Raw genomic sequence first — 25,367 nt, forward strand, 5'->3', positions numbered from 1 at the left:
GTGTGTGTTTGTGTGTAGAGAAAGAGAGAGAGAGAGAGAGATTTATTTCATTTTAACTAATTGGCTCACACAGTTGTGCAGTCTGATAAGCCCAAAAGCTGCAAAGGGGGGCCCCGGGCGGAGTGGACATTGCAGGTCAAGTTTGAAGGCCACCTGTGCAGAATCTTCTCTTGCTCAGGGGAGGTCATTCTTTTGTTCTGTTGAGGCCTTCAGTTGATGGGAGAGGGGCACTGACATTGTAGGGGGCAATTCTGCTTTACCTAAAGCCTGCCAATTTAAATATTAGTCTCATACAAAAATACTCTCCTAGAAGTATCAAGAATAATGTTTGAGCACCATGGCCCAGCCAGACTGATACCTAAAATTAGCCATCACAAGTCCAGATCTTTCTGAAGTCATTGAATTCCTATCTGCCACTCGGAGGGGCTGTTGTTAAGCAGTCAAGAATGATGGCTATCCTTTTACTGAAAGATCCAGAAAAGAAAATTCTACAATGTTCTCTATTTTGTTAGGATGATCCAATCTAATGGGGCAGATTCCAAGCCCTGCTTCTAATATGCTATTCGCCAAACTTACTCCCCTTTTATCCAAATAAAGCCATAGCAGAAAGTCCAGACTGTTGATTTTGTCAAAATCTTGTCAATCCAATATAAACGGCTCCTCCCTCCTGGGCCAGCTCTGCCCTCCCTGGTTCTTGTGTGTTCCTCTTCTCTGAACTCTTGAGAGGTTAAGTGGGCCAGGCCAGCCACGGGGTAATTACTAATGCTTTACACTGCTGGTCCTTTCAAGTGTATTCAAGTAGTGAATATCAAGTGTGAACACTCCTTTCAAATCTGTTATACCAGCATTTACCCGTCCAAATGAATGTTCTCTTCTTCAAAGTAATAATTTATTCTAATGACACTGCCATTGCTTAAAGCATTTTTGAAATTCTTTAGAAATTCCCTTCAGAACTGGATGCATTTTCTTTTGAATTTCTTAAATAGGGGCATAACTTGGCTCTTTGAAGATAGATTGGGGATTTGAAACAGTAAAAAGACATTCACATTCGAGCTGATAATTAAGGTAGGCAATCAAGTGGGGCAATGTTATCCTTTAGCCAAAAATCAAACTATAACCATGAGGTAATGAGAAAAAACCTCCCTTACTCTGTAGATAGTGTCTGGATTTGCATTCTTGTTGGAATAAATTAATAGCCTCCAAGGTGACTCTTGTACTGAGAGCTTCAACAAATCAAGCCCTTGGATAAGTCCGTCCTCACATATTTGTTTTACAACCAAGTTTTACAGCTTTAAGTCATTAATTTTACCTCCAAAACTGGATCCCCAAGTGTTTCAGAGGTTCTTTTTTGAACTTCTCTTGTAACACTCATTTTAATTGCTCTTCTCAGCTTGCACACCTGTCTTCTAAGACTGGAGGCTCCTTGAAAGCAAGGTCCATGCTTTAGACATGTTTACACAGCAGCACCCACCTGCGTGTACTGCTTAGAGTAGAGGCTCAGTCTGACTGTAGAATGAATGAATGGCTTGAATGAATGGAGGAATTGCTTAGATCACTGCTGTCCTACAGATTTCCACTGACCTTGAACTGTTGAAATATCTGAATTAGGCTGCATTTATACCCAGATGGAAGCCTCATTTACCCAGAAAGATCTGTCCCAATACACTTTTCACCAATTTGAAGAACCCCCGATAGCACTTCTTTGTGACACGCATTAACGTACAAATTAGCACGGGGTATCTCGGCTTAGAAGCGGTTCACAAAACTTTGCTGAGTGAATATTGAATAAGCAAATGTAAGCAAATGTATTCAATGAAAATTGGTTTTAGTTCGATGAAAAGAAAAGGTTTTAATTATAAAAGAAAACTTTCAGATCTTTAGTCCATTCTTGGAGTGATTACTGATGGTTTTTCTCAGTTAAGCTACTTAAAAAAAATCTCCTTTTTCAACTTTTGTGAACAGATTCCCTATTTCCTTTGGGAAGTATTTAATATTTGATATCCACTTAAGGTTTGTTTGCATTGGTATAAAACTTATTTTATTGTGAACATTCTTCATTTTGCAGTGAGTTGAATAACAAATGTTTAGCCTCTTCTGTTATTAAGGAACTTTTTTCCCTTTTGTGAAAGATCAGTATCAAATTCTTTTTCTTTTCTCCAAATGCTTCAGAGACCTGTTCTTTAAAAAGCTCTTCTTGAGTAAGTAGCTGTGAAAACCACAATTCCTATTGTCATTTAGTAAGTTACAAGGCATATATACCACCTGCAAAGCACAATAGAAAAATCACACATACATACACACTTGGTCACAAATTTAATTGATTCCATGTTGAATGCTAAGAAAAGTTTTAATTGCACAAATAGAGTACCCAACATATCAATATAAATGAAGGGACAATCAGTAGTGCTATCAAAATGGATAATACAGGAAGTTTAAAAAGGATAGAAAAATTACACTCAGGACCCATAAATCTTCCTCATTATAAGCATATGTAGTGATTCTTTCATGCAGGTTTTTATATGTAAATAGAATTTTTTTTCTTTTTGAAGAACTCCATTGTAGCTATGAGATGAAAAATGTATTGATGTAACAATGTATTATGATAATGTTACAGCTTTCTTGTATTTTGCTTTTAGTGTTAGGATAGCTGAAAGCTTATTTAAAGGACCCAACTGACTTAATGAGCTTCCAATAGAGGACGCTGCCCTGTACATTATCCTTCCCCTGTCACTGTTTGATACCACATCACCTGGCCTCTTTCTACACAGGCCACTTTGATGAGAGAGACGGGCAAGGGAGCTCAAATTTCAGGCAGTGGGTGGCAAGGTTACTGTCCTCTCAATCTGGCCAATCCTTGGGCACCGCTTACCTAGAATGTTCCTCCTAAGGATGAGAAACCTCTTTGTCTTCCAGCGAAAGATGTTCTATGTTCTAGGCTTTTTGCCAGCCACGTTTGCAAGATAACAGCACTGCTAACCACCTGCTTGCTGGGTTTGGGTTTAGACAAGGAGGTCCCAAGCAGAGGGACTGATTAGCGCAGTATGGAGAGTTAACACTCAAAGTCCGCCAGGGGAGCTCCCAGGAAGCCGGGACACGAAGCAAAGCATTCAGGGTGGTGGGACTCTACTGCTCCCTCTGCCCTTTTGGAGAAGTGTTAAAAGGAGAGGACACCCCTTCAGGCCATGGGGCCAAAGCCCTCCTTTTCTGAAGTCAGCTGCATCGGGCCTGCCAGGGCATCACCCAGGAAATGGAAGGCAGAGACCTTCTGTGGGAGCAGAGGGCCGGAAAAGCCGGTGGAAGCGTCCACCTCCCGTTGCCTCTCGCCTCTCCTCAGCCTTCTGTCCTTGCGCGGACCCGGCGGGTAGCAGCGCCCACAACACGTTCGGTCCAATCAGATAAACTGGTCGGGTGTCTCTTCTGATTCCAAAACGCTCGGAAATGGCAATTCTGCCAAAAGGGCCTCCGTCAGCGATGATCTAGGTGACAGATTGCAGTTGAAAACTTCATCTATTGAACCTGAGAAGAGTGACACGGCACATGACTATCGTCACTGGAAAAACAGCAACATTAAAAAAACAACAGTGCCTTAAAACTCACACGGCATACAACGTCACCATTTCAATGATTAATGGAGGCTCCTGACTTCCTCGGAAAACCTCAGAAAGATGAACAATCTTTTCTGGCTGTTTGTCTACCAGCTGGATATGGTCCACGTGCTTTTCCTCAGGCCGGAGTAGACATGCAGAGAGTTTGCTCACTTGTGACAAAAGACCCACAGCTGGGGCCTAGTCACCTAGGACCAAGGTCTGTTTTGACCAAGTGGACAGAGCTGGGCTGATTCACCAGGGCAGAGAGCCAGGCCTGGCCTGCTCGCCAGGGCAGCAGATGCACCTGGGCTGGGCCACCCGTGGTGAACAATGAAGGAGGAAGAGGGAGAGACAGAGGGGGCAGGGGGAAGAGGAGAAAGAAGAAGAAAGAGTAGGAGGGTGAGGGAGAGCATACGCGCATGCGCCGGAGTGGGGGGGCTCCTTCCAGGATGAGAAATACTTAGAAGTAAGCATTTTTGCTATAAACATTGGAAGAAAGCAACTTTCATTAAATGTAATTAATAAAGACTCTGTTTTTTACATCTGAACATTTTTTAAACTGCAGCCTCATAGAGATGGGTATGATTTTGCTTGTCTTTGTGTCTTTTCTTCTTGCGTTTAGCCGCAAGAGCCATGGTTCAAGAAAGTTCCTTTCCAGCCCAGACTAGTGTGGGACAGGAGAACGGGCTCAGCACAAGACAAATCCAGACAAGACTTGATGGATGTCATCTGCCTTAGCCAAAAGCAGACTGAAAAGTCTCACCAGCTCCTAGGGAGGAGGCACTGGATTTTCAAATATAGATTAAAATCTGTTAGGTTAAGCATTCTCAAGATTTGTTCTTCTGTGGTCTTATAAATTCTGGAGAACCCTTTCAAATATTTTTAAAGATAGTTATCTTGATCATGTACAGATCTCCCCCCGCTGACACCATGCGTTGCCTTGAATGTGCATCAGGAAAGCATCATTTTTCCTAATATTTAAATTACTGGTCATATTTAAATGAGCAGTACTATGTATTCCAATGAATAGTATATTTTAAAATTACATTCTGGGTATGCTGCACACTCTAACTGCTATTTCAGAAAACTTTAAGGAGGCTAAAAAGAAAACTCATTGTATTTCTTCTTGGTAGTAAATATTTTTCGCTTCTTATTTTCTGAATTATGTGATATTCTGTTTCCCCTTTATCAAGAGGCCTTTCTTTTTCAGCTGATTGACTCTCCACTCCCATGATATTATTCTACCCTTTTATTTAACTACCTTCCTCAGGTACTTGAGAATTTTTAACATACCTCTGGAAGTTACACTGAATTTTCGGTCAGAGAAACTGCTCCTTCGGATTAAAGGCTCGCTCATTTTTTCCAGAAATAATTTAATTGTCTCCTTCTTTTCTGGACTTGTACTTGACAGATTCAGAACTTTCCCTTTCACCTTTACAGTGGAATTGCTGAGCCCAAACCAATAGAAGAAATCAAATAATGCATCAGCTTTGAATTCATATACAAAGCTCAAATTTTCTCCGTTAACCACCTCATTTCCTGGAGGGAAAAAATTTTTTACCGCCTCTTGGAAGTCAAACTGAAAGAGAGAGAAGCATTTAATTAATGTCATGGATATAACTATAATGTTATATTACGGAATTCTGTATTACTATAGAATTATACCATTGAATTAACAATGCCCCAAATATCCAATATACCACACCCCTTATTTCTTTTTCATTATGACAGATATATTTAAATGGCTGACTTTCATTTTTTAAAACAGACCTTGGCATTTGCATCCCAGCCATCTGAAGCCCATGAACTACGTGGTCAAATTGACATTTATTATTTCTAGATCAATTGCTAGAAACCAAGCTCATTTTATTGGTAGTGATAATGAAACAATAGAAAACCTATGAGTCTGGTTATAATTAAGCTCTAGGGACTAGGCCTTGTATGAACTGCACAGACCCCTTTCTATGTGGTTAGCAGCCCTGGGTTCAGACTGACCAAGGCTTACCTGAAGTCGGTAGCTTTCTCCAATCACTGAGGAGATTACCATGTCCATCCCTTGCTCTATCTGTCTTCTTATTTTGGGGTGCCTTGTGTTCACAAGAAATGCATATGTTCTTTCTAGAAATTAGGAAGCAGAATTCAAATAGAAGTGTGCATGGGTGATATAAACATACTTCTTAGCATTCAATGCAGCAGTGATTCCCACCTTATTGGGAGATTTTATTTATTTGTAACTTCCCTCAAAGCTCCCTCAGACCCTCACTGCAAAGCCTAACCAGATTTCTACAAATGTTCCTAAGAATTTTGTAGACATGAAGGAAGCTTTGGGAAACTGTAACAGCCAGTTAGAAAATCAGCTCCTCTAACTGCACTTTGTCTCCCGAATGATCACAGATGAGAACAGAGTCCCAGGGCGTGTGTCCAGCGTGGAGGGCTAAAGTCATAACAGACTTGCTGGACAGTTAAACAGACTTGGCTGTCACCAACATTTCCTCATGTGCAAAGCAAAACATCAGCCAAGTCCAAAGAAGAAGGCTGCTCCATGCCTTCTCCCCCCATCACCCATCTCTCCCCATCCTTCCCCAAAGACCTGGCATGCAAAGGGCTAGTCTAGGGTTTGAAGGATCAAGACAATCTGAGACTTGAGTCCCCTCCATGCCCCACCCCAACACAGTCCCCAGCAGAAGTCCTTTCTATTGTTTAAATAATACCACATCACTGCCCTAGCAGACAGCTGTTTTGTTGTTGATGGTTGTGTTTTGATCTTTCTTTCTTTCTTTCTTTCTTTCTTTCTTTCTTTCTTTTAATTCCTTATTTCTAATTCTATCTGGTTCTATACAATCTAAGCAAAGGGAAGGTTGCTTGCTCATGAGGAAAATTTGAAGTATTACAAACCATCGGTTTCTTAACTTTTCCAGTCCCCAGAATCAAGCTTCATGGCCTTTATTAGTCAAGCGTTTTTTTCTAGACAGACATGTAACATAGATGGTCACTCTCTGTCTAAACCCCATGGACCAGCTATTATGTGATTTTGAGAACTGAACATTTTGCCTTGGCTTTGAGAACCAGACCTGTGGTCCACCAATAATGAGTCTTACACTCATGAGGAATATATTTTGAGCTAACTTTTGTACTATTCATCTTATTTTTTCTACCCCTATTTCCTTTCTCTCAAATTACCATTTTTGGGGGGAGGCACTTTAAATTTGTCCTCTTTGAGATCAGAGATAAACAAAGTAAGCAAGCTATTTGATACCTCGAATTAACTTTCACACAAACCAAACTAAGATCTTTAGGTTCATTAGATACTAAGGGCTACCACACTTCAAAATTGTACTGGTTGCCAGGCTGTGCACTGCACAACTCGACAGGATGCCATCGACGTTCATAGACGTTGTCTATTTGTATAGTTGTTACGACAAACTTCTGCAAAGGATTAGTAAATTGTGTTGAGCCACTGGTGGCTTTTTTCTACTTTGTACAAAAGTGCAGTTTAGCAGCAAGGTTAGACATGTTACCTTACTTGTAATTTTCATAATTTAAACTTGACCATCTTAAGCTTCTGTATCATAAAGCTCTTTAGTTCATGGCTTTCCTCACAATTACACAGCACTGGGTTTCTGTACCTCCTTCCACAAGAGCTGTAATACAACTCTGTGCCTTTTGTAGGCCACTCGCATAACCACAAATACCTCCTGTACCGTTCCCTGCACTTTCATTAAAATGCTAAAATGGAGAGGTCTCTTAATCTTTCTTAAGATTCCTCCTGCGAGATCCAGGCGGGAGGTGTACTTGATATGTCTGTGAATTACATTCCTGGAGAACTCTCGGGGTTTCCGGTCATCATCAAGCCAAAGAACATCAGGGGCTCAGATGCTCTAACAAGCGCGGCTTGTTACCTTGTGTTCTGTTCCCAGCCCCTCCTGCTGAGAGAGCATTGTGACTGAATCATCAAGTGAGCAGAGAATCTGAATGATTCTGAATGAAATGAACAGAGAATCAGCTCCACGAATCTGAATGAGAATGAATGTTTGAGAAAGTCTATTTGGAATTTGTAGATCGTTTCTTATTACCTTGGACTCCATTTAAGAATGCTATTTAGAAGGAGAATTAAGAAATTCTGCCCCTATCACAGAGCATGAGGCCTGTGACTTTCTCCACATAACACTGAGCAGGAAGAAGGGAAAACAGAGATATTTTCATATTGGAGCTAGAGTTAATAGAGTTGTTGGCAGTTAATCTGATTTCTTAGAAGAAACAATAAAGAGATACCCCTAAAATTGAAATTTGAAGGCCATAGCATAAAACATAAAAGCATCTACAATTGCTATTTATTTCTTTACCTTAGTTTCCTTATCTATAAAATGGGAATAAGCACCTCATAGGTAGAATGACTAAGCATCCTCGTTCCCCTGGGTCAGTGCCTATTTATATCTCAGTCCCAGCATAATTAAGAGTACCTACTTTCATGCTCAAAAATGTTCCCATTTGGATGAAAGCCCTACAGAGTTGCGTCAATTAATGACACGAGAGCATGCCTCACATGTGTAAGCATTTGATATGTGATGCACAAAATTACAGATCATCACTATCATCCCAGCCATTTTTTCAAACCCTGCAGCCTCAGAACCGATAGCAGTTCCTGCCTAGACAGGAAGTTAAGACTAAACCCCGAGACAGATGGCTTCTGCCCTCAGATCACCTAGAGGTTCTGCAGTCTTGTGCCGTCCTTTAGATGGTCTAACGCTCCAGACTGCTTCTCGCTCCAACCCTTGTCACAGCTGACACTCACCTGCTTAGTCCATGCACAACTTGTACCTCATTAGTGTGACACAGCCCACAGCCCCAAGAAGCAGAACCTAACCAAAAATATTTATAGACCTACCTTTTGAGGTGTCTTTTTTGGTCAGTACATTAACAAAGAACATCATTGGTTTGCTCAGTATAGTTTCCCTGTAATCTTTATAATCGCAGTAGTTGGTCAGTTCCACATATCTATGAAAAAAGCAGAGATAATTGCAAATCTAATATACCTCCTCCGTCTAGGTCAAGAAGAGGATGTCCTGGACAGGCGCCTGTCACATCCACAGATCTCATGAGGGAAGTCCCCTAAAATGTGTCCTATGGAGGCAGTCATATTTTGTGCCATATAAATAAATCCCCTCCCTAGTCAGATGAGAGATCAAGACACAACCCGAAGGTGGCTGTGGTCTTTGGGGTGGCCTGGCCCCAATGCTTGGCTCTCAGGGGAAGTCCTCACGAGATGATGGCCAGTCCCATCTATCTTTTGGGCTAGAAGAGTTAATTCGAAGCAATAAGAGCTCTGTGTCTCTCCAGATTGAAGAAGAATTACACTCGAGTGAGACGAACTGGGTCTTCAGTCATCCTGCCAAACTGGTGGGTCTGACATTTTCCTTTCCTTCTCCTGCCCTCTTCCGTTCTTTAATCCCAAGACAAGATCCCAGCCCCTCCAGAGATTACACAATCAACCAATATTCCTATGAACTAATTCATATCTCCGTAATCCTGAGCTTTGCGCAATGAAGGAAAAAAAAAAAAAAAAGACCACACTAATGTTGGACTTCTGCCCATGACCCTATTCAATTTAGCCTCCTTGGTTTTCATACATTAATCCAGCCTGGGGAGTACTTTTTCACATTTTGACTCTGTTATCCAGCATGCCAGCTTCCTCCCCCTATTCTACGAATTTTCCAAGTAGTGTTTCTGCCTGCCTTGTTGATAAGAAGACACACATCGGCTTCCCTCAAGAAGATGGCTAATCTCCCATCCACACCCAAGCTCACAGAGCACGTGGACGCGGCAGGTGGAGTGGCCTCCAGCAGGCAGGAGGGTGCGCCTGCCACACACAATCCCTCTTCGACACAGACCTGGTTCCCCATTGACAGGCACAGCTGCGTGCATCTACACGGAGTGAACGGCTGCCCCGGCTGACAGCACGGGCCGCCTTTGCCGTGCTGCTGTGTGTTAGCTCCTTGCATCTAGTCACAGGGAGAGGCAGCTCGAATGTTTCTCTCTGGCTTGTTATCTGTCCAGTTCCTGACAAGAAAATCACAGCCTTGGAGGGATCTCTGCTGCAGGGAGCTGTGACCATGCAGTCCTCTCAGCCTCCCACCCCATCCTACTTCCCACAACCTGCTTGGAGGGGCTGGCCCACGAGACCCGGCGGGGCATGGTTTGAGAGCACGTGGGAGAATACCTACCCCCAAGACAGAAAAACACAGCATCGGCTTGTCTGTCTCCCAGCTTGGTTTCTTAGAAATCTGTATCATTATCTCTTTTCCTGGGATTGTCACACCTGATTTTGAGAGCTTTTAAAACCTGACCCCTGATGGAGCCTCTGAAACGCTTCCTGCCTTGTATTTCACCAGGCTTTTAATGTAGTCTCCGTTTCCCATGCCAGAGGAACTGGGGGTGGCCAGGGGGCTCGTCCTAGGGTGGAGAAGGGGATGCAGGGCAGTCGTGTTCCTAGGGGAGGAAGGGGTGTGCAGGTGTTAACACTCAGGAGTAGGGTGAGCAGGGCTGGAGTCTGGGGTAAGGGGTGGGGACCAGCGGAAATGACAAGGTAACAGACTGCGGAAGATAATGCAGACCAGGGATCTTGTATGGTCCTTCCGTGGTTCCTCTCCTGCCCTCATCCTCACCTGAGCAGCACAGTGCCCAGCGAGAATGGGAGAGATGGGGTACCCGAAAGAGAGAGGGGCCCTAGTGTTCCTTATCAGCAGGGAGAGAATGTTCCCATTCCTTTTTGTCCTAATTGGCCAACAGCCAAAAGGCACTAAAGAAAGGAAGCAAAAGAGAAGCAGGGAGAAAGGGGGATTACCATTTGCGGAGTTCGTTTGCTCTCATTCATTCATTCATTCATTCAACAGCATTCGCCAGGCACCGATAATGTGCTGGGCACCAGACATCGCATGTGCTTTATCACACCAGAGGGGCTCAGGGCCTGTAAGGTGGGGCTGGGTTAGCGGGTGGGAGTACAGGGATTCCCTGTGTCCTCCCAGCCCTTCTGCCATCATCTCTTCAACTGCCCAGGACCTGCCACGGGCAGGCAAGTGTGGCCTGGCAGAGGCTGTGGAGCCTGTGGTTGCAGGGGTGTAGGGAGAGGCGCCGAGGAGGAGAAGAGGAAGACAACCCTTGGAACCACAGAAGAAGAAAAAGACAAGTCCGGCAGGAGTAAGCCTCCACAAGATCTATGCCTGGTGCTGGGGCAGAGTCAGGCCGCCCCCGTGAGCCATCCGAGGCCGATTTGCATATTCTCCTAAATTGTAGACCACAGAGTTAATTTATAGCCATTTAAACATTTCTTATTTTCCTTGGGGTGACTCCTCTGCTCTCTCAATATTCGCGGCCTGAGTGTCATTCTCTAGGGCATGTACACGGCACGGACATACGGTGCGTCTGGAAAATCCACCATCCCAGTTACTATTCTGATGCGGCAAATGACAGCATAGTACTTGCCTCTGCCTTCAAGAGCAGCCGACATTCAGTTGGAGGGACCATCAATTTTATACTGACGAACCCACAGCTTACATGAAAAGGATGAAAATCTCAATTTAGGATGACCACTGTTTGGGAAAATAGTCAGTTTTCCCTAGAATACTGTGGAAGGTTTTGTGGAATGCTTTGGGGCTCCAAGAACTGTTGTTTCTCATGATCAGAGAAGGGGGACCAGGCCAGGGGAGGTGTGGGGGAGGGCCGTGTAGATACCCACACACTGAGTTTAATGCATAACCTATACATGAGTCATCCTTTCTGGAGTCTGAATTTAATAAGATGCCCTGAATAATAAAACTATGCTCAACATAATTTAATCTCCCTTTGATGATTTAGAGGCACTTTTAGGATCTTAACGGGGCTGTAAACATCACCACAGAGCATGTCAGTTATCACGACGCCACAGATGTGTGAAAATGCTGCTATTTATGTGAGAGCTCTGTAACAGAATTTACAGACAAGAGATTGTAGCAAGATCCCTACTTAATGAACTCTCTATTTAAACCCGGTCAGAAATAAGAAATACCTTCTTAATTCATCATTCCCAGCCTCCCAGTGATGGTACAATTGTTAAACCCCTTCAAAATCCAGTGAAATTAACAAATGTAAGCATTCCTTTGGAATTCACTGTCACAAAATTTGGATACATAAGTCACTAAAATACAAAAAGACTGAGAACCTGGTTGTGAAGTCTCCTAGGTATTTAAATATCTGACATTCGATCACTGGCTTTGTTAAGATAAGCCTTACCAGACTACTTTAGGGACTAGTTATTTCATCTTTAATCATGCAGATTTCTGAATTACTGATGCAAATACTGCTTCTTGGGTGCTGGATGTTTATTATATCTGCCGAAGTTATTGAGGATGAAAAGCAAAGGGTTTAAGGCAGCTCCTTGAAACTCTCATGTCTTCGTTGCTTTTACCCTGGCCCCAAAATGCTTCTAGGCTGAAACTTCTTATGCCTGGCTTCAATCCAGAGATTGAAAGGCAGACCAATGGGATGCAATGGTTAGTGATTTGAAATAAGAAGATCTAATTCATGCCCCAACTGACTGTATGAACTCAGCCGCAGAACCACAACTCACTGTGACCTTGAATGCATTACTTCATCCACCTGAACCTGTGCCTTCATCTGTAGAAGGGCTATAACAGGATCTCCTTCTGGAGAGGATTCAAGGCAGCACAAGTAATAAAGACTTTTGTACTTGGGTCCATAGTAGCTGCTCAACATACATGGTTAGTGTCTTTAATCCCGGCCAACTCTGCTGGCCGTAGGGTGAAGTTCTACAGACTCGTGACACACACACAGGGCTGTGTTCATCTGAGTGACCAGGAGAAAGGACAGCAGGAGCATCTGAAAAGTACACGAGCAAGAAATTCTCCTTCCTTGCTCCAATTTCTTCCTCCCTTTTTCAGTTCGGAAGGCCAATGCAAAGCTTAACGAAGGCAATGCCTGGAAGATGAGACCAAGAAAGAACGCTGTATTTTTGCTTCTAGCAAATCCAGAGTGTCTGAGAGATCAGATCATTCCCCTCTGAGATGCCTACTTTCTCTGGAGGCTCCTCCAGGTTCCACATCATTTCTGGCACAATCTGCAAAGCGGCTCCAAATTTCCCTCGGCTCTGGCAATTTAGTATGCAGAGGCCAATGAGAATTCAAACCCGTGGCTTCTGTCCGAGGGGGTGTATGTGTGTGCGCATGTGTGTCTCTGGGTGTGTGTTCATTTAAAAAAATATAGAGTGTGGAGCCCAGGAAAGGAGGAACGCATGTGGAACAGTCCTTGTGTAGAAGGCCCAGAAATAGCTTATAGCTTTCCTAATCCTTTGCTGTGACACTAAGCAAAAGCACTTTGCCCTTGGGAGCAAGCAGGGTGAACCTGCTGTGTTTCCAGTGTTAACGTGACAGCTTTATGTGGGGCCTCAGCCTGAGCTGTCTGACAGCTCCTTTTCTCTCACTTCCTCCCCTCCTTCTGCCCCAGCTCTACATTACAGAAGCAAAATTTTCTGATTTATCACTCTACTGTCTGGTGATTTGAATCAAGGACACACACGTTCATCTACTCATTCATTCATTCATTATTGATGCTCAGTACATGCCCCCCGTCCTGGGGAAGAAATGATATATTAATGCTTCCATTTATTCAAGCAATAAACATGAAGCACGTGTGCTGGGCACTGGGGACACAAAAAAAACAAAAGGAAATAGCCTGGCTTCCAAGGAGCATCTAGTCTATTAGAAAGACATAAGAAAATGCACCATTTAAATATAAGATGATAGACTGGTAAAACCTTGTTGTTGAAAGCATGATCACTGGGCCATTAGCAGTGGCATCACAGAGAAGCTGGGGAGACTTCGGAGTCCTGGGCCCCTCCCCCCCATCTTATTCAACCTACAAACTGTGTTTTAATAAGCTCCCCAGGAGAACTGCATGCTTATTTCAAGTTTGAGAAGCACTGATCGAAGACGTGGTCCCTGCCATTAAGAGGCTTACAAACAAGTTAATGACTCAAACATACAAATGCCAGAGAAATGCAGAGCTCTCTGCACTCAGGGATCCCAGAGACACTGGCTTATGTTCTGGTTATTTAAATAAGAAAAAACAAAGCAGGAGGGGTTTGGAGTTCAGAACCATTTCCTGAGCTGAGACAGACAAGAGGGATGGTTCTGTCAGGCCAAAGGCCCCACGACCGGGTGGGCCAAAGCAGGAAGAAGGCGTCCCCAGCAAGAGTCCCCGGTTAGCCAAGCCTCGGGGACTGTGGGGTGGCCTCACTTGGGCCTGCAGACGGCCATCTGTCAAGGACCAGGTGAGCTGAGAGTAAGAAGGGGACCAGCACGTGGCTGGAGGTCCAGAGCAAGACTCCTGAGGAAAGAAGGCAGTAAAGGCCCGTGGCTTTTGAATCATCAGATCTGGGTTCGAGTTCTATCTCTATGACTCCAGCAAGTTTTGTTTAGCTTTGTTGATATTAGTTTCCTCACCTGTAAAATCTGGCTAACAAAAGGCACTCCATCAGGAAGCTAACAGATTGGATAATGTGTGTGAGGCGCTTGGCTTATGGGACTGCTTAATAATATTACAGGCTAACAGGTATCCAGCGATCAGTACGTGCCAGTACTGCTTAAAGGACCTTATGAATTTCAATTCTGAACAACATTATAAGGCTGTTGGTACTATTATTTCCATCATACACTGAGGAGATGGAATCACAGAGATTAAGACATCTCCCAAGTCCCTCAGCTGCTAAGCTGCAGAAACAGGATTCAAACCAAGGCAATCCGGTCCTGACCCCCATGCTCATCCACACCGATTCTAGACGTCATCTCATACAAATCATAGCTCAACACATGATGATTTCATCACTAGCATTATATGTCTTAGTGAGGGGCTGTTGTCCCAGGCAGGTCGCCAAATCTGAGACTCAGACATGGAGATCAAGGTAAAGGAGCACACACAAGGACCCAACAGGAGCCCCCGAGGGCTGCACACAGCAAATGGGGTCTCGATTGTGTCTAGTCCTCCTGTTTCCGGTCAGGGTTGGCTCAGAAACGTTAGCCTGGGACCACAGACACAGCCCGATACTTCCTGGAGCAGGTAGGGGCAAGACCTCCCCAGGCTCCAGCCCTGACTCCTCCCCACCTGGGCGCATGCATCTCCCCACTGCCCCCAACAGCCCCTGCCCCAGGTGGCTGACCTCCAGACGGGTGTCCCCATCACCACCTAACAGCTGGTCGCCTAGGGGCAGGAGCAGCTCACATCTCTGCTTCCAGCGGCCTCCTCAAGGCCACCAGATTTACTTCCTCTTTTGGCCTGATTATATAAGAGATGTACTGTCTGCTGTAATCCCAGTTATTTATTTGCCAGTTCAGGAGACTCTGGAGAAAGCTGTTGCTGTCTCCAGGAAGCCAGAATCCTTTCAGCTTCGAGGGAGCTGGCTGAGAGCAGAGGCTTACAGTGGGCCAAGGCCACATGGAAGTCCTGGTTCTAGGACCCACCAGCCCCTGGATTAGGTAAGTTGTTTGATCTCCCCGAGTTCTAATTTCCTCACCTGGAAAAAGAAGGAAGACACCAATGGTGCCAACTGTGCAAGCTTTTGCGAGGTAAGAGTTGTGAAATACTTTGTGCTGTTCCTGGCGCCCGAGTGACCATCGGCAGCCGCCATTATTACGACACACTTCTGTTTATCACCCAAACAGCCTCGCTCGTGCTCAGGGACCTCTGAAAAGAAGGACGGCCTTCCTCTTTGCCAAACACATGCCACTACCTCTCACTAAGACACTGCATCACGTTGTAGGAAAACAAAAAACAAAACAAAACCAAAAAAGTGTGTGTGTTAGTGGTTATTTACACCTGGTAGCCCAAGGAGGTTTTGTTCGCAACACAGATGGAAATTTTGAGCTTGAAAGAAAAAAATAATAATAATAACAAAGAAGATTTTACCATTCATCCCCCCTAATTTAGAATAGATTTTTCAAGAAGACTCTCAGGAGCTCTACAGCCCCAGTGGCCATCCTTAAACCTCCCCCCTCCATCCCAGCTTCCCTCTGGTGTATTTAGAGGGCAGGAATTTCAAAAAGGTTTAAGTATCAGAAGACACACCCAAGTAAGTTGAGCCATCCTCTTGTGGCCCTCTTCCTACTGTCTGAATGAGTGAATCAGAGGAATGTCAGGGTAAGTAGCCCTAAGCCTTTTCCTGAGGAAAGGACCTCATGAAAGACACAGCGCAGGGTTCCGAGGCCTCAGAAAGGAAATCCAAGCTTACATACACACACACACACACACACACACACACCCCTCTGGGGAGATGATCTACATAAATTCTCAGGAGCTCTATTAGTCTAAAATGATTAAGAATCATTGCTTGCGGGGCACCTGGGTGGCTCAGTGGGTTAAAGCCTCTGCCTTTGGCTCAGGTCATGATCTCACGGTCCTGGGATCAGTCCACATCGGGCTCTCTGCTCAGCAGGGATCCTGCTCCCCCCCCCACCCCGCCGCCTGCCTCTCTGCCTACTTGTGATCTCTCTGTGTCAGATAAATAAATAAACTCTTAAAAAAAAAAAAATCATTGCTTGCCTTTCTCATTCCCTGGCCATCTTGGCAGCTCTTCTTGGTTGGAGGCCATCCCACACCTAAGGTAGGAATAGGGCAGACCCAGAAAAGATGATAAAATACATTGCTGGAGTCCATCAACTCTAGGTCCTGACTGGACATGAAAAGTGGGACGTACGTGCTGGGGTACAAGCCGACTGTGATGGTTGGCAAGGCAAAACTGATTGAAACTGATCATCTTGAACAACACTGCCCGACCTCGAGGAAGTCGGGAAGAGAGTACTATCAGAGTCCTGTCAGCCAAAACTGCTGTCCAGTGTGGAGTGGCAACAGTGCTGAACGAGGCACAGCATGCAGAAAGGAAAAGGCGCTCGCTAGCTATCATTGATCCAGGTTATTCTGTGATCTTTAGAATTGTGCCAAAACAGACGAGTAAGAAGTAAATCATGCAGTTTTTCTTTAGTAAAACTTGCCAAAGCTTATAGAAGGAAAGAAGGAAGGAAGGAAGGGAGAAGGGAAGAGAAGGGGGGAGGGATGGAGGGAATGAATCACTGCTTTGGAGTAATGTTCTGAGAGAGGAAGCTCTATGCTATCCCCAAAGCCAAAGACAACTGGGTAAATTTGGCAGATCTGAGGAGGCAACTTCGATGTCTGTAATTCTGACTGTGTGCCCACTTTCTGCTCTATGAAGACAAAACTTCTCACTGCTGCCCACAACCCAGTCTTCCCTCCCTTTCTAGAAGGCTCTTTCCATCTAGATCAGGTTTGTCCTTCAGGACTGCCCACCCACCTCTAAAAGCCTACTTCCCCTGCCATAGCATGTCCCCTGAAAGAAACACAGATAGTTCCTTCAATCACCCAAATTATTCTCAGACCCTCCTTGCTCTGTCCCAGGGTCCACAGGCCCTCGCTCAACTGCTTGGACAATGAGAACCTTGTCGTTGCATCCTCTCTGCATTCTGGTCTGGTCATTATTTATTTTGGACTCTAAACTGCCAGGAGACCACTGCTGTTTAATAGTCTCTTGTGTAGGAGGTGTTCAAAGCAAGGGTTTAATAACCAGACTTCGACATCGTTTTAAATTTTGCCGCACTGCTTGGTAAGATTGAGGGAACTGGCTCTGTCAAAAGTCTAACCTATGGTTTCAATTAATTTTGGACATTTTAATCTTTCATACTGTGTGCTCAAATACAATGGTTACCTTTTTTTTTCCATCTTTGCAAGTATGATTTCTAACTCAGTTCCTCTCATTGTCGTCCCCTGCTCATGGGTTAGAATATTCAATTCACTAAGAAAGGGAGAAATTCTTGCTGCAGAACTGTTTTCAGGCATTCAAAGCCCTCACTATCTTTGTGTGGAAAAGCAACATTTTCCCCAGCAGCTTTGATGAAGGCATTTTAAATATCTCACTTTGTTTGCTTGCCCTTCTTGGTTCCATCCCACCCACCGGGTGCCGCAGCGCTGCTGTCGTTCCCAGTAGCGAAGGCTTTATATCTTCATAGCTGGCCAGCTTACGCATCTCTGATTCAAAATCTAGACTGCGTTGCCTGTTTCCCGAAACTCAGTTCCGCAGCACAAGTGGAAGACACCGCCCCCACCCCCCACACACATACACACGCAAGTACAGGATGACTTCTGGAAGGCATGAGACCACGTAGAATCAAGCATGAAGCTCCCTCCTCTATCCCATGACGATCAAAGCCTGTTTCAGATGGACTGCAGCCTGCTGGCTGCAAGTTTGCTAAGAAATGCTTCAGACACTTTGGCCACAACAGCTAAGCATCCTGGGCACTCACCATCAAATTAAGTTTGGGCCCAGCTCTGCGCCAGGATCCTGGAAGCTACACTCATTGCACCGATTTTCCCAGAATTCGCCTACCCACATCACAGCCCACACGGTCCTGGTTGGACTCCATACCGGGCTTTGTTCCTTTCTCAGCCATGGTTTATTTCTTTTTGAAAACTAAGGCAGGCCAAAGGTGGGAGACTTTGAACTTTTGCCGGCTTTTCCAGGGGGTCTCCTCCCTGAATGAAGCCAGGAGTACACAGAATTGAGCAGCCTCTCCCCTCCCCACAAATCCAAAGCCAGGGCATGAGTCTCCTCTGCAAATACCCCCTGAAGGGTGTGTCTCCATCTGAGCTCATCTGACCCAGTTAAGGAGCCAGAAAGGGAGAATCACTCGCCAGTTACCAGCTCCCCACCCAGCCCTACACCACGCGCCTGCCCTGATGCCCTCTTGGGCGGCTTCAAGCGGCAGCTGAGAGATGCCAAGGCAAAGGGCAGAAAAGGCCAGGGTTGGGGAGCTGTGCACCTCCAGGTGACGTTAGCAATGAGGCAAACCTAGAAGTGTCACGAAAGAGGGGAAGAGGAGTCCGGGAAGGGGTACTCAGAGGGAGTGAGGGGTCCCAGGGCTCCCGGGGACGACAGCAGGGTGGAGGCCTCTGCGGGGACCCGGCGAGGCCACCCACCTCTTGACGTAGCTGCTGAGGCGGTAGAGCTGCCCGTCGAGGCGCACGCGGCCGTCGCCGAAGACGTTGAAGCCCCCGCGCGCCGCCGCGGGTCCCCCGGGGCCCGACACCACGAGCTGGTCGCCGCGCAGCTGGAAGGCGCTGGGCTGCAGGCGCAGCAGCTGGGCCAGCGGCAGCAGGGCCAGTTCGCAGTCGCACGTCCATAGGCTGCGCAGCTCCCCAGACGAGATGGAGGTCAGGCTTGGCCTAGTGGCCGGCGCGCGCGCCACCTCAGCCATGGCCCTGCCCGCGGTGCCCACACGCCTCGCGCGCCCCGCTCCGGCGTCAGGTGCCCGCCCGCGAGCAGCGCGACGCAGGCCCGGCGTACAGAAAGCCGGGCCCGCGCCGCGCCGCCCTTTTATCCGGCCTGGGTGCGGCCGCCCGCCCCTCCCGGGCCTCGGGCACGACCCCGGACGCTGCGGGCCGAGCTCGCGTCGGGCTGGAACTTGGCACGCTCCCGGCCGGCCGCGCCTGCTCGCCGCCGAGAGTTACTCATCCCCCTCGGGTCCACTGCTCCACACCCGGGGCCGGGCCCGCCCCCGGCCTGGCCGACACCGCGGGGGCCGGGGTGGGGACGGACGGCCCGCGGGTGCTGGGCCTGGCCTCGGGGGAGAGGGGACCAAACAGCCGCGCGCGAGACCCCGCGCCTCCCTCTCCCTGGCTCTCCCCGCCGGGGACGGGGAGGGGGGCCGGGGTCTGCGGGCGGGGCGGGTGCTGACTTCTGACCTTAGCTCCCAGGCCGACCCGATGTGGAGTCAGTTACCCACCACGGCCTCCCAGCTTGTTTTCTTAACTTTTCTTCCCTTTTTCCCCCTCCACACCATACTCTGCATTTTCGCTCCTCTCCCTGGATCCCTTTCCATGTGGAAATTCCACCGATCATCATGGACCTTTTGCATAAAGCCGTCATGAATCCGACGTGGATTTCATCTCCTTGCTTTGGCTTGCTCCTCCTGCACGTGGACCACCGGCCTCAGGGCACAGAGTCCTGGGGACCACGGAAAGGACCTGACACTCCTGCCTCTTCCCCCGCCTCCGCCTCCGCAGTAGGCTGAGCTCCGGAGGCCCCAGAAGCCCCGGGGTCGGTTTGTCTGTTGAGTCAGTCTATAGATGCTGGAGCGCCAGCTGTGTGCTCATTCCGTGGACATGCTGAATGTGCTCGGTCGCCTGAGGTATGAAAGGACTATTTCATTCAATGTAGTTAAACAGCTGTTTCCTAAATAACCTTCTAGGAGCGGACTAGGATGGATAAGCACAGCCCCTGTGCTTGGCTACCTTTACAGTGTGGTTGCTAGAGGTACACCACATTTCAAGAATTGCCATGCACTGAGTTAAAAGCTCTGCTGAGGATAAGTCTGGACTTACCGGGGGACAAGTCAGCCCAGTTGTGGGGAGCCGGGGAAGCTCCCCGAAGTACAGTAATTCAGGACACAAAATTGGATCCTAAAAGTTAACTAGAACTTCAAGGATACTTTCAATTCGTCTTCATGTGCACCCAGCATGGACTCCGGCATAGGTTTAATCAAGTTGAATGAAGAGCCTTTCCGTCGTATCTTGTTGCAGTCCCAGAATATAAATGCACTCCGTTCACTCCCTTCTCCAGACATGGGTCCCTTTGCCCCAGGATCAGTCCCCATTGCTGATTCTCTCTGAATAAATCTTTCACACAAGAGGCATGGACCATGACTGAAGGAGTCTTTTGTGGGGAGGATGGGGGAATGTGCCCGTGAAACAAGCACCCAGGGGGCTTGGCTCACAAAGTGAAGCCCGAGGACCACTGCGCAGAGGATAGCGGTGAAGTGGCTGAGGCTCTAAGCGATACCCAGAGGCCGGCACTGTGTTCACAGGGACAGATGTGGCACCAGCTGTAGACCCATCACACTCTTACTGGGGCATTCATTCTTGCCCCCAAAGAGATCAAGAGGAGTGCGATAAAAGGTGTATTGACTAAGTACTATGAGAGCAGGGTCAAGGGAGTATTTGGTTCTACCTGGGAGGCCCCAGGATGTGTTCTCAGAAGAGGTGACAAGTGGGCTGGACTTTGAATACAGGATAGGAACTCCCAGGTGAAGGAGTACCATGGATAAGAAGTTGGGAGAGAAAATCCTGGACTAACTTGTGCAAACAGAGAAAGTATGGTCTATTAGGGCAAGAATGGGAATTCTGTATGGCTCAAACAGACAAGGCCTATTTAGGGTGAGAGGAGTGAGTTTTATGAGATGAGGCCAGAATGGGAAGTTGGAGCCAGATTGTGGTAGGCTGTCTGAGTTGTCTAAGAATTTAGATTCTCAAGGCAATGCAGAGCCTTCTAATGTTTTGAAGGAAAAGCTTGATACAATGATGCCTGACCTTGGATAGATACCTTTGGTTGTGGTCACATAGAAGATGTTTTAAAACAGGAAGATTGAAGGCAAAGAGACTAGGTAGGAGACTGATGTAACAGTCCAGGTAAGGTATAATGAGAGTCTGAGCTAGTTCATGCAGCAGCTGTAGGGATGGAGATGACAGGATGAATTTTGGGGAGATTTCTGAACTAGAATCCAGCAAGATTTTATGAGCAAATACATGGACAAGGAAAAGAAGGACAAGGGAGTAGAGAGAGAGATTTAGTCTCTCACTGGGGTACCTTTGCCGATGGTGGAGATTTTGAGCCACTTACAGAATATGCAAGTGGACAAGTGAAGGTGGCAGCTAATTAGTTGGGTCTGGAGTTTTTGAGAGAAGACAGGGTTAATAATTGAAATTTGAAACTGATGAACTCAAAGACAGGGGTTAAAACCAAAGAAATGGATGGGAGCATCTACTGATAAGTGATAGGATAGGAATTTAAGCCCAAGCCTTTAGTTTACCTCAACAAATGTTTATTGAGCACCTGCTACATTCTACTGCCATCAGTTTGCTGAAGATTAAGGAGGTGGGGATTGATAGTGCAAATGAGTAAAGGCAAACCTCATTCAAAATGGGATTGGGAAGACTAGAAGGGAGAGCTCTTATACAGATACCACTCATATCATTCATTACTTTCTATGACCCATCAGGAAGACACTTTCTATGCCCCGAAAGAAGGAAGGAAGATTTTCTCCTTGCTGGGAAACAAACCCAGCCAATGAGAAGCTGCCACAACCCAGCCAATGAGAAATTGCCACAACTCAGCCAATGAGAAGACACCACAACCCCAAACTCTCACTCTCCTCCAATGAACTTTTTTTATTTCTTCCAATGAACTGTCATTCAAAAACATCCCTCCGAACTCCCTCCTTTCCTTTAGGAAAGCAAGTCCCTCTCCTTTGTTCTCCGTACTTGCCCATGGTTTGCCATAGTTTGTCCCGAATTGCAATTCTTCTGCTACTCCAGAATAAACTCATCTGCTGCTTGATAGCCTTCCTGGTTTAATTTTTATGGTTTACAAGAGGCTGGTCCTGTCCCCAAGTAACAGGGAAGAATGCAGGAATCCAGACTTATTGACGAATTCTAGCTGTATTTTACTTATAGCATTCTTTGATCTCTGATCTACTCAATAAGAGCAACAGCTACAAAAGTTGCTTTCCTGGTTGGTAAGGTCAACAGAAGGCAGGTCCTCTACAGAGCCCCGCCCAGGCCCACATAGACTGAGCTCAACATTGTTGGTTATCCTTAAACCTACACTGTCTGTGTGGATAATTAGGCTTTGTTAAGGCGTGTAATGTAGCGTAAGAGCTTTATGTCGCAGTTATATGCAATTTGTTTAAATGAACACTGCAGTTTCTTCCACCAAAACTGTTTCCTTTATGAAGTAAAATATCAACATTTATTATCTAAATAGAAGGATTAAATGAAATTTTTCTTTACTTCTCCATAGTTCTCTGATTTACAATTTTTCTACATTTTCCAAATGAGTGTGTATTGTTTTATACAGAAAAGTGGTGTCAAGCATAATAAAAACATGCTAAAGATGCTTCCCTAGTGTGTTATCTAGAGGTTTCATTTGATGCATTTTCAGTAAAACACCTGCATTTCTTTATGGATAATTTATGTACTACCAAACTGCTAGAGAACGGTATGAAAAAGGGAACGGGGAAAAAAATGGCATTCATTGTAATGTCAACCATTGCTAATCAGTGGAGAACTATAGAGACTTTTTCCTGTTTAGTATCTTTTTCATTATCAAAGAACCAACCAAGCAAACATAATCACTGCAAGTGAAGATACTTTCAGTCTTTTTTATACTGTTGGCTTATTTATGGTGTGTTCATAGTGTAGAATTGTTATTCTGCTTTTCTCACTTAACACTGTATGTATATCAAGTGTCAAAAATTGTCTTTGTAAGTGGTATCTGAAGCCACTATGTTATTTTCCATCAAGAAGATTTACTATTTGTGTGGACATGTCTTTACTCATGACTACTCAAAGTGTTTCCAGTTTTTTCTCATTGTAAACAATGCTGCAATGAACATCTCTGTACTTTTGCTTGTTTCTGTATCCAAACTCTCAGAAATGGAATTACTGAGAGAAGTGTTTTAAGGTTATCGAAAGTGCATGATTATTTTCCAAAAGAATTGTACCAAATTGTCTCTTCACCAGCAGGGAGTTTTCATGGCTTTAAATCTTTGGTACTGGGTGTATGGTACCTCCCCGTATTTACATTTGTATGTCTTAGATTACAAGTGAAACTAACAGTTTAGCTGAGATGTTACTGTTCAGATTTGGAGACTGTTAATAGCAGAACAATCACCCATTGATGAGTCTGTGGTTATGTCTGCTATTAAAGCCAGGCAAAGTAAAGACAGGGACCATTCCCCACGTGCCGCCATTGGGGTGACTGTGTGCTTTGGCAATATTACCAGCTTATAGGCTCAGTTTCTCAGTAGAAGGCCAAAGTTAGAGACCCTGATTCAAATTAACCAAACTCACACCAAACTGAAAACCAAAGTTCCATCACCTCGACCCCCATTCTTGGATTTCCTTTTGGCATGCAAATATCCACAGGTTTCTCCCTCTTAACCAAAAACTAATTTTTAAACAGTTTTCCATCCCACTTTTCTTTTTAGCTACTTTCCCATCTCCCTTCTTATCTTGATAGTCAAACTTCCTGAAAGACCAATCTAAATTCCTTGCCTGTCATTCACTCTTCAAGACTTCACAGCCTGACTTCCACCCCATCACTCCACTGAAACTGACCCCAGTGTGGCCAGTTGTAAGACACTTTCTATTCCACTCTCACTATATAACACTTGTCCCTGCAATTCCCACTTCCCTTAGTGTGTAAAGAAGGTGCACAGTATAGCAAAAAGTGCCAACATTTTCATTTAAAACCCAGCTCTGACACTTACTAGCCATGTCACCTTGAGCAAATTTCTTAACCTCTCTGACCCTTAACTTCTTCATCTCTAAAATTAGTGCAGTGTAGGGTGAGGCAGACTAGCTCCATAGTGGGGAGCTTAGACTTGGGGGCCTTATCAGCTGGGTCCGAGTTGCAGTCTACTCTGTGATCTTGAGTACATCACTCCTACGTGCTTCAGTGTCCTCATGTATAAAAAGCAGGGCTTTGTGAGGATTTAATGAGCTACTGCAAGTACTCCAAGGTGTGCCTGGCACATTGTCTATGTTATTTCAGTTTCTGTGCTATGCCTATATCCAGGAACTTCCGTACGAGTAGAAAGAGATGCTCCACAGCATCCAGTGCCCCCCTGGGCACATAGACCCTCATTAAATCATCGCCTGCTCTCTGTCTTCTCCTGGTCTTCCCCCCACATCTCAAGCCACTCCTTCTTCTGAGTCCCAGAGTTCTGTGCTTGACTATTTTCCCTTTCCCTGGATGACTTCGTTTAAATCCTTGGCTTCAGTGACCTCAGATTTCTAGCTCTGGGCCAAACCTCTTTTTGGATTCTCAGACCCACAGACCCAACTGCCTGCTAACCTCTCCCTGTGATTTTCCACTGGCATCTTTAACTCACTGTCCTCCTCCCACCTCCAGATGTGCTCCCCCTCCCCTGTTCCTCCTTCCAGGGAGGCATCCCCCTCCTTCTGTTCAGAATTTGGACGTCATCCTAGACTCACCCTCTCACTTCCTCCCTCCACCCACCCACGGCCTCCCCCAGTGTCCCTCCATCCCAGCCAGCTGGCATCTCTGTGTGCAGGGGCGCCTTTCACAATCCTCAGGGATCTAACACTCTCTTCCCATCCTCACCTCTGTCATTCGCTTTGCCTTCCATCACTTTTCCCCTGGACTATTCCAACAGCCACAGACCCCTTGATCCCTCCTCCTCGTGGCTTATGGATGAATTAGGTCTCCCCCCAGCCCCCAGTTCACATGTTGAAGCCTTAGCCCCCAGGACCACAGAATGTGACTGTGTTTGGAGATAGGACCTTTAAAGAGGGGAATAAGTTAAAAATGAGGCCATTAAGGTGGGCCCTAATCCAATACAACTGATGTCCCTACAATTAGAGGAAGCAACACCAGACATGCTTGCACAAAAGGACCACCGTGTGGGGACATGGCTGGAAGACAGCCATCTATAAGCCAAAGGGACAGACTTCAGGAGAAACCTCAACTGCTCACCCCTGATCCTGGGCCTCCAGCCTCCAGAGACATGAGAAAATAAATTTCTATCTAAGCCTCCTGTCCTCAGTATTCCGTTATGGCAGTCCAGGCAGAGTGGGACCCCTCTTCAACCTCAGATACTTTGCTGTAAGCTTGTGGAATGTGGATCACAGCTCCTTGAAGGTGTGGGC

General features: G+C 46.0%; 1 protein-coding gene across 1 annotated transcript; it reads right to left on the reverse strand.

Moving 5' to 3' along the window:
- Window positions 1–2,296: 2,296 nt before the first annotated feature.
- Window positions 2,297–19,185, reverse strand: MEDAG (mesenteric estrogen dependent adipogenesis). Its single transcript, XM_080799480.1, has 5 exons — window positions 18,618–19,185; window positions 8,473–8,582; window positions 5,593–5,705; window positions 4,881–5,166; window positions 2,297–3,516 (listed from the first exon to the last, which is right to left on the reverse strand). Exons 1-5 carry the CDS (start codon window positions 18,893–18,895, stop codon window positions 3,392–3,394), a joined length of 912 nt encoding a protein of 303 aa, XP_080655606.1. The 5' UTR covers window positions 18,896–19,185; the 3' UTR covers window positions 2,297–3,391.
- Between the last annotated feature and the right edge of the window lie 6,182 nt (window positions 19,186–25,367).

Source organism: Martes martes (assembly GCF_963455335.1).
Source record: "Martes martes genome assembly, chromosome: 3".
In the NCBI taxonomy this organism is placed as follows: Eukaryota; Metazoa; Chordata; class Mammalia; order Carnivora; family Mustelidae; genus Martes; species Martes martes.

Excerpts from the sequence above, each read along its gene's own strand:
- MEDAG (XM_080799480.1), bottom strand. The coding sequence starts at position 18,895 with ATGGCTGAGGTGGCGCGCGCGCCGGCCACTAGGCCAAGCCTGACCTCC. Across the intron at positions 5,706-8,472 it reads CAAAAAAGACACCTCAAAAG|AAAGAACATATGCATTTCTT; the intron begins GTAGGTCTATAA and ends CCTAATTTCTAG. Across the intron at positions 5,167-5,592 it reads GAGAAAGCTACCGACTTCAG|TTTGACTTCCAAGAGGCGGT; the intron begins GTAAGCCTTGGT and ends TCTCTCTTTCAG.